This window comes from Miscanthus floridulus, chromosome 16 (assembly GCF_019320115.1).
Source record: "Miscanthus floridulus cultivar M001 chromosome 16, ASM1932011v1, whole genome shotgun sequence".
Classification (NCBI taxonomy): Eukaryota; Viridiplantae; Streptophyta; class Magnoliopsida; order Poales; family Poaceae; genus Miscanthus; species Miscanthus floridulus.
In genome coordinates this window covers 108,666,451-108,675,515 of record NC_089595.1, presented here as the reverse complement: position 1 = coordinate 108,675,515, position 9,065 = coordinate 108,666,451, and the positions used below count along the sequence as shown (strand labels likewise).

General features: G+C 49.6%; 2 protein-coding genes and 1 non-coding gene across 3 annotated transcripts; 2 read left to right on the top strand and 1 right to left on the bottom strand.

Moving 5' to 3' along the window:
* Positions 1-1,723: 1,723 nt before the first annotated feature.
* On the top strand, positions 1,724-3,458 carry LOC136510045 (photosynthetic NDH subunit of subcomplex B 3, chloroplastic). The gene is made up of 6 exons (XM_066504620.1): positions 1,724-2,019; positions 2,126-2,239; positions 2,334-2,387; positions 2,572-2,634; positions 2,718-2,780; positions 3,072-3,458. The coding sequence occupies exons 1-6, from the start codon at positions 1,807-1,809 to the stop codon at positions 3,105-3,107; spliced, it is 543 nt and encodes a 180-aa protein (XP_066360717.1). The 5' UTR covers positions 1,724-1,806; the 3' UTR covers positions 3,108-3,458.
* A 746-nt stretch (positions 3,459-4,204) lies between these two features.
* Positions 4,205-4,277, top strand: TRNAE-CUC (transfer RNA glutamic acid (anticodon CUC)). The gene has a single exon. It is a non-coding gene; the product is annotated as a tRNA-Glu (tRNA).
* A 263-nt stretch (positions 4,278-4,540) lies between these two features.
* On the bottom strand, positions 4,541-7,934 carry LOC136510044 (serine/threonine protein phosphatase 2A 57 kDa regulatory subunit B' kappa isoform). Its single transcript, XM_066504619.1, has 2 exons — positions 5,751-7,934; positions 4,541-5,163 (listed from the first exon to the last, which is right to left on the bottom strand). Exons 1-2 carry the CDS (start codon positions 6,885-6,887, stop codon positions 4,795-4,797), a joined length of 1,506 nt encoding a protein of 501 aa, XP_066360716.1. The 5' UTR covers positions 6,888-7,934; the 3' UTR covers positions 4,541-4,794.
* Between the last annotated feature and the right edge of the window lie 1,131 nt (positions 7,935-9,065).

Sequence of the window (9,065 nt, the reverse complement as noted above, 5' to 3'; positions counted from 1 at the left end):
TGCCATCTGACTAGCGCAATGCACACCACTAGATAAGTTTTAGACATGTTGTGCCAATCCAATAGGTCTGCTATGCTAGCCTGGTTAAAGGTCATATAGAACAAAAAAAAATGACGCCGGAGCTAATCTACTTGCTTGTCAACTTGTTCTTATAAAGCAGAATGCGAGGACGGGAGGTTGGAAGGCGGAGGCAGCCACCAGCCACGAACTACGAGCGTTGGAGAAGGGGAGGTGGTGGCGTCTTGAATCCACGTGGAGCATGGGGAGGAGAGCGAGAAATGGATGGAATGGGAGAAGGGAGGAGAGGGAAGGTAGAGTGGGGTGGGGGTAGAGGGTTTTTCCTGGTTTGTTTTTTCGGACTAGCAGCAGACTGGGGTCCTATATACATCTATACTACTGCATGTTACCCTCCAATGGACATAATCCATTGGTGTTACATAATCTGCACTATCCTGCGCAACAAAACTGGAGCTAGAAAGATATTTTTTCGGGCATATAAAGATGACATGAACAGAGAGTAAAGTGTTCATATATATCCTCTCTGATCCAAATTATAAAGTTGTTTTGTCTTTTCTAGATACATTGCTTTTGTTATGTATCTAGATGTCTAGATACATAGCAAAGCTACGTACCTAGAAAAGCCAAAACGGCTTATATAGAGAGAGCGATTGTTTGATGCATAGTTGTTGTTTCGCCTGTATATCAGACAGTTCAAAATTGTTTGCCAAAGTAAAGAAGACATAAACAGCATTTTTATCATTGTACTTGGCCGCGGGATGGCATGTACAATGTATCTGGGCTTGATATGCAGAGAGTTGCAGATCAATAGCGAGCGAAAGCGCTAACGGAGCATGCATACCAAACAAGACCAAAGAGCAAGGGGATTAAACGAGGATCGAAAGACACACTTGCTGTCGTTGCGGCCGGTTACACGACCCCTTGTCGCGCCAATTTGTTTCCACTGCTCCTGTCCTGACCTCCCATCGCTCTCCCTCCTTTTTCCACGACAAGAAGATATACTCCATGCGTTCAGTTCAGTTATCACGAGCATATATCTAATTAAAGAGCGCCGGCGCTTGTTGGGGCATGGAATCAGCTAGCCATTGTCCTACACACTCGTCGGTGCAACATTCAGCGCACACAGCAACATCTGCCGTTATTCCCATCAGTACAACTTCCGTGTTTACAATACAAGTAGGAGATGAGAGATCTTGGGCAGATTCTTTTGTGTGCCAGTACGCAAATGCAGCAATGGCCGTGCGGGTATGAAAATACACAATGCAGGAAGGGGGCCGTTTTGGATTGAACACTAGGAAGGCGTCATCGCGTGCGCTCCCTCGGGCCTCGGGCCTCGGCCATCGCCAAATCCCCGGCCCAGTGGCCCCACGCAAAAAAACACCCCGCGTGGCCCAGTGGCCTCAACACGCGGACGCTTAAACCCACAGCTCGTTTCCTTGTCATGCGCGGCCCAGTGGCGGTAACGAACAGAAGGGCGGGTTATCGGGAGCAAGCCAGACGCTTCCACAGTTCCACCGAGCACCGAGGTCCGGCAGCAGCCACCCATGTGGTGTGGTGGACTGGTGGTGTCCGCTGCGCCGCGCGAGGCCTCTCCGAGTCGCCGACGGCCCGACCCCACGCGCGCCGCGGCCACACGCCAGCCCAGTTCACCTCACCACACACCTTCGCGCGGACAATAAAGAAAGACCCGTCGCGTTTCAAACTAACCAGCCAACCGACGCCGGCGCGGCCACGTGCCCACGTCCCCACCAAAACAAAAAAAAAAAGGAGAGGCCAGAACCCAGAGGCATGGCGGCCACGAGCTCCGCCTGCGTGGCGCTCGCATCCCTCCCCTTCGCCGCCTCCACCTCCGCCTCTTCTCGCGTATCGGCCAGCAGCCACCGCGGTCCACGGCGCTTCAGGGCCGGCACCGTCAGATGTTCCAGCGCGTCGCCTAACGTGTCCCAGGGCGCGCCTGCGCCGGCGCCGCCCAAGCCGCAAATCGAGCTCGAGTTCGTCGGGGTAAGCCTGCCTCTCCCTTGCCCGCCTCCGACGCCGACGACGCGAGTGTAGTAGGTCTAGTCGCTGGACGCCTGATTTTTGGTCTGCACTCTGTGCTGCTCTGTAGCCGAAGCCGGGTGCCGACGGCTCCTTCCCGGTGGACCGGGCGGAGGCGTCCAGCGGCGAAAAGCTCCTCCGTGACATCATGAACGAGAACAAGATCGAGCTCTACGCCGCATACGTGAGCCTCCCCCCTTTCCTTTGTCATGTTGAATTGTGCCGCCGCAGTACCAACGGGTGGCAGTCTGACAGAAAGTGGTCCTGTTGTTTCCCAGGGTAAGGTGATGAACTGCGGTGGCGGCGGAAGCTGCGGCACTTGCATTGTCGAGGTGCTGTTCCTTTTTCACTGCCCTTCCACGAGTAGACAGTACTGGTGGTTACGAAGTGTCTATTGAATGTTTGCAACATTTTCTCGCCCGCGCACGAATGTTTGCAACTGAAAAATGGGAATGGCCACTCCCAATCCCAACAGCAGCTGAATTAACCGGAAGTTGGGTGTTGCGAATTTTACAGATAATTGATGGAAAGGAGCTCCTGAACGAAAGGACGGACACCGAGAATCGGTACCTGAAGAAGGTAGGCACTAGACAGTGTGCAGTTCAGTCAGCACTCAGTTGCTCTTTTAATCAAGCTCGTTTAATCTCTTTTGTTTATGGCAGAAACCAGACTCATGGAGGCTAGCTTGTCAGACTATTGTAGGCAACAAAGAGAACTCCGGCAAGGCATGTTTCATTCTATTCCCGCATTCTGCAATTAACACTTCACTTCTCAACGTGCCTGCCCTTTTAAAAAGGAAACTTCTGAATGTTTCATAGATACTTTTTTTTTGCGGGGTAATGTTTCATAGATACTGACCACCTGTTTTTCCCATTACACAACTTAACTTTTTTTTAGCAAAATTACACAACCTAACTACTAAGCTGAAAAAGAAAATTCAGCCCAACTAGATATAGCAAAAAAACAAAAAGTTCAATGAAGTACTTAACCATATACACTGCTATATGTTTTTTTAGGTTGTGGTACAACGGCTGCCCCAGTGGAAGAAATGATTGTGCAGCACCACACTGGTGGATGTACTGATACTCTGATAACATGTGATCGATCATTCAGTTGTATGTGACTAAAATGCATGTACTGTATACTAGACAAGAGAAAGAATCGCCTCATCATATCGCTTGTTCTCTGATAGTAGTTTCCAAGTTTGGGCTTCGGCCCAGGCCCACAGTATATATATATAGCTGTAAAATGCACTTGTCAAGATTTTTTCTTTTTTGAAGAAACTTGTCAAGATATTTCACATATGGTATATGGAGATATGGAGACCAGATGCATGTCACTACTAATAACCGCGTGCATCTGTGATACGTGGTATGGTAATCTGTTACATGATTTTTCCCAGAGGTATTGAACCCCAGTTAATCCATGTTAGCGAATTTTTTAGAACAAGAACATGAGTCATGAGGTGTAGACCGAACACACACTTGGCACAGCTGTACTTTTATTTTCAGGTGCAGGATTGGATCGATGGAGCAGACTAACTACAGGAGGCAGTCTGATAGCAACGTAGCGCGATTGGGAAAACGGGGGAAGGATCAGAAGAGCGAAATAGAAGAACAGATAGGAGAATTGGGGATCGGAGGACAGATTGTATTAGGAGACTTGTTCTGTTCTTTCTTGTTGCTTACGATCTTCTCTCATCTCGCTTAAATAAAGCCTATTACATGAGGTGGCTCACTGCCACTCGGGCCCGGCATACCGGCCACTGGGACGAGCCTGACGAGTGGACCGGCGTGGCTTCTCTTGGCGTGCGTCTTCAGCTTCTTCAGTTGCCGTATCGGCTACAGAGGACTGAATGGCTTTTGGTGCTTCGGCATTCAGAGGGGGTTTCAGGGTTCACACCAGAGCCTGCTTCGGCTATAACAAATCTTTCTTGTCCCCCTTTGTTCGTGACGACTAACGAGGGAAACAGAAACAGTGGAGTGATTCTGAAACAAATAGCCCATGGGCAAAGAGTGCAGGCTGCAATGGGTTTAGCCGTTTGCTACCCGCCAGCAAATCAGCGTTCGAAAATCACCATGTATTCATGCGAAACAATGTGATATGGATTCAGGAATTTGAAAGCGTATGTATATGCATATTACAACCATCCGTTGTAGTCTAGCTGGTTAGGATACTCGGCTCTCACCCGAGAGACCCTGGTTGGAGTCCCGGCAACGGAAAAAAAAATTATGCTTTTCAGGTCATATTGGATTTTTAATTATTTTTTCTTGTGTACTCCAGCCCATTTGGCAGTGAGACTGCAAAAGTCATTCGCCACAACCCCTGAAAACTCCTTTTCATCATTTCTTGAACCGGGAAAGAAGCTAACAGCTAACACGCAGGCAGGAATGCCATTATAGCAATAAAATTTCATAAAACTCTATCCTACCAAATTGATGATTCTGCATCAGTCATCCATATAGCCTATAGGCAAGCTGAAAAGTGAAATTAAACTGTAGGACTATTGTTCATCCATAAATAGGCAAAGATACATGTAAAGAGTGTCAGGACTCAGCAGTCTTACATTACAGGTATTCTTGCCTTATGAACATAAACATCCAGAAATAGTTACAACTTACTACACTGATTACTCATACCAACAAATGCAAAAAAAAAAAAAGCAAAATAGGGAACACTACACTTGCTGCGCTTCACCAAAAGGGGGAAGAGCACCTTTGCTTGTTCGGCATACATGAGCTAGATCAGGGTGGCGATCATATTTGCTGATGGATGGTGGCCTACTAGGACGGCTGTATGGCCAGTCACTGGCTGGAAAGCTGCAGCTGACTCAAGCTTCTCCCAGGTAAGCTTACGCTTCGCTTCTAGCGACGCACGTTTTTCTTCTTCCTCCTTGTACTTGGCCAGGCATGATGAGAAGAGATCATCGTCCATCTCAGAAAACATTTTCTTGACATTCATAGTTAGATTCAGGACTGCTTGGTTCCAGTGATTCTGAATATTGTGCTCTAGTGCTGGAACAACAAGAGGCATGATCACTTGGCGGTTTTGTGCAATCAAGCTGATAATGTGATCATTATTCCATACGAAGAGCGCTCTTTCAGCAACCTGAAACCATGCAGCTTGTTAAGGCGATGACGACAACAAAACTACCAACAAAGAGGATTTGTTAAGGCAACAACTGTGATTTAAGAAAATAAAAGCGAAAGCAAACCTTAAAGACAGGACAGCCAACTGTGTTTTTATATTTAGATCATTCCAAATTTCCAATGCTTAATGCTGGTCCAAATATCTGATGTTTTCCATATTAAACATCAAATGCTGAAAAATTATTTCAGATGTGACATGATCGCCCACTGTTGTTGGTGTCCACAATTATTTCAGATGTTTATTCATTTGGCATGTTGAAAAATTATGACCTTCAAATGCTAGGTACATTAAGGGACTAAAATAAGCTGGCTGTTAGAGTCAGAGATAAACAACAAATGCATATGTAATCATGAATCACTCTGATTGAGTTATATCTACTCTTTTTTCCAGACTTACCACCAATAAGATTAGGCTTATAGTACTAAGTGGTAGGAGCAAGTAACATAGAATGAATCTAATTCCATATGGCACTTTGGGTTACTGCAATGCATACTGCAACAAGGAACTGAAACATTTACTAGATTAGATTTATCGGGGCAAGTTACCTGGAAGTGAGAACTGGTGATACAATGAGCAATCCGCCGAAACAATGGTACCATACATTTCTGGAATTCTGCCTGGCTGGTAGACTCCAAGATCTCTTCAATCTCACTGAGAAACATCACTTCCTTCTGACAATTTGTTATTGGCCAATATCTTAACAAACCAATTATCACTGAGCTTGCAAGCTTTGGGTCCTTTTCTATAAACTGTGTCACACAGTAGGTCAACTGCTGAAGATACACACCAACAGATTTCGGTTTGTGTAGAGGAACCAAAACCCTCCAAAGAAAGATCTTGTGTTCTTCTTTCAGAGGCAATGCAAACCCACTAATGACACTGCCAAAGACCTCCAGCAGCTCCGCGATCCCATTGTGCCGATCAGTCTCAAAGACGAACTGGTAGAATATATTGCTCACTGCTTTGCGAATGAAAGGACGGTGTACCATGAACTTCCCATATACCCTGTGCAGAATAGTTTTCAAACAATCCCTTTCTCTTGGATCCTCGGAGTCAAGAAGATTAAGGAGCTTCACCATGAATGAGTGATCAAAGTGCTTCTTCCCTATCTTTGCATCCAAGGATGATGATCCAATAAATTTCAGCAGCAGCTCATAAACAAGCTGCAGATGGCACCAAGCAGGATCGAACATTGGCTCGTCCTCGTCGCCCTCACCACCACCTGATGAGCCAGACCTGCAGTTTGGAGGGAACGCCCGGAACAGGTTGATGGCACACATCCTAGAGCAGGCCGCGATCGCCGCCTCCGAGAAGCGAGCATTGGTCGACTCGACAAACTCTATAAGATGCAGCAATGCCTGCCTCTTGATATCCTTCTCCACTGAACTCTTGTTCGGGTCCGAGAAATCAAAGACGACACAGCACAGGCTCAGCTTGCTCACAAACAGGTTCTGCTTCTCCGAGTTGGGGACGTCCTTGAACGACACCAGCGGCTCAATACCAGCCACAACACTCGAGGGGAAGACAGCGGATGACATGCGCCGGATGGCGGAGGCAGGGCGGCCAGGCGGGATGCTCCCGCAGCTGCTCGTGCGCTGTATCCCGGTGCCATTGCTGCACTGGCCTGAGTCCCCGGAGGCCGACGACTTCCGGGGCAGCTTGCTGAGGAACTGCTTCCACATCTTTCACAAAACCTTGATGGGCCCTCACACCAACACCATGGCAACAGTAAACCTTGCCACTAACACCTCAAGACTAGCACGGAAAATGGAGCAAGAACCAGGATTACTCGCTAAAATATATCTATAGTCTCCTCCCTATATTTCTGGAAAAGCGCAGCCTGAAAAAATGCAGCTAAATCTGGACAACGGCGGCTGGTGCAAACCAATCCAATCGAAGAAAGCCAGGAGCAACACGAAAACCCACTAGAGTTGAACAGACTCGCCTTGGAACCTTGAGCAGCAAGAAGAAGAGGAGGGGAAATGGCAGCCGCCAATCTGGAGCTAGAGCGAAGATGTCACCCCGGACGGCTGGGTTTCGCTCGGATCTGAGGCTCCTAGCCACGCGCTCGCCGGATCCAGGCGGCGCGCCGCGGCATGTGGGAGGAGCGGAGACGGGAGCTAGTCAGCTAGCACAGGACGACGGCGGGCATGGGAGGCATTGGGAACCGGATCGAAATCTGCAGCGCCTCGCTTTGTCCGCCTCCCGGGACGGGACGGGACGGGACGAGACGAGACACGAGAGGAAGGAGAGGCGCTGAGGAGTGGAGGAGGGACTAGGGAGGGACCGAGCAGTGAGATAGGAAGGGGAGGGGAGGGGCTGTTTGCTGTTTCTTGCGGAGAATGGTTTGTTTATCACGGGGCATGTACGGACAAAGAAACAAATTAGGTGACTGTCTGCGGTGTACGGCTCAGAGGCCCGTGCTGATGAAGGGAAATCATCATCGCCCCACCCCAAATCCGGGGGCTTTTTTTAAAGCCAGGATCCTAGCTTTACTTCGAAATTACTGCCGCTTTATCGACGATTAAACCGGCCGTAATTGCGCAGGAACGCAGGGGTGCATGGGCAAACCGCAGGCTTTAATCGCCCGGTCCGGCGCGCTCGTCCTTGGGTGGGCACGGGCACGGGACCGGCCGTCGATCGGGCGCTTTAATTCGAAAGGAGGAGTGGTCACTGACGGGGGGATCCCGGCCGTCCGTCGGATGCGGGGACGGAGGGGTCAGATGGGCTGGGCGGCCGCGTCCCGTGACCTCAGCGAGCGGCGCACGGCCGGGCGGTGGGGCACCGGCGGGTGAGTACCGTCCGGCCGTGCGGTGCGGCTCCGTCGCTGTCGCACCGCAGGGGGGCTGCAGCGACGAGACCGTGGTTGGCCGCGGGCTCGGCGTCGGGAGAGCGTGGGCGCGCGTCAGCAGACACTCGGTATGTGCGGTGGCCTGTAGCATGGTCCGCCGAGGCCCAGCGGCAGAAGGATGCGCGCCCATCCGTGACGCGTCATCAACACGGTGCGATCCTGCTGGCTCTGACAGTTGGGATATGAGGGTGCAAGCAAAACAACACTGCGTCAGGGATAAACGAGTTATTACTGATGCAAAAACATTCACGAGCGGCCAACCAAGCTACTGAACCGTAAAAAAAAAAAGCAGTGTCAGCCGAAACACAAGCTCCTCCGGCAATTCTTCAGTTCTGACCGTATTGTCTACGGTCCAGTGCCTCCATCATGCACGCATTCATGCCCAGTACTGTGACAGATAAGCGATTTGAACGCACATTGCCCTTATTGGCGCGCCATGGTCCCTGCTCTGGCTGCGTTCTACGGGACGCACAACCTTTAGCGCCTGTTGGGTTCGCAAGCACAACGTGCCATGCTATAGGTTAGCCATGCCACCGTTTACGTGGTAGTTGTTTGGTTCGCTGCCACAACTACGACAGTGCCATATTTTTTTTAGTACCATGTCCTCACGTGTCTATGGACTCATTTTCTTGCTTAAACTTTGTCAGAAGTAGTGGCTTCAATTTTGCTCACTAAACTTTTAATGGCGGACTCACGTTTGCCGAAGATTTAACGTGCCAAATATGATAAAAACCCAAACAACAACTCCACTCAAAAGCCATTATAATCTGTTTGAGATAGGAGATATGTGAGAGGTGGAATTAAAAATAATAGCTTCACCTAACTCCGCCTCGCTCAGGTGGGTCTAAAAAGGACAAAAGGTTGTTTTGCCCTCACAGAGAAGTAGAAGCATGCTAAGGACCGGGACGCGCGGCCAGCCGGGCATGCACGGGAGTCGAGCACGTGGTGCGGCCTGCCGGGCTTTGCCAGGCGCGTGGCATAGCTGGGGAACAACAAAAAGCAAAACGAG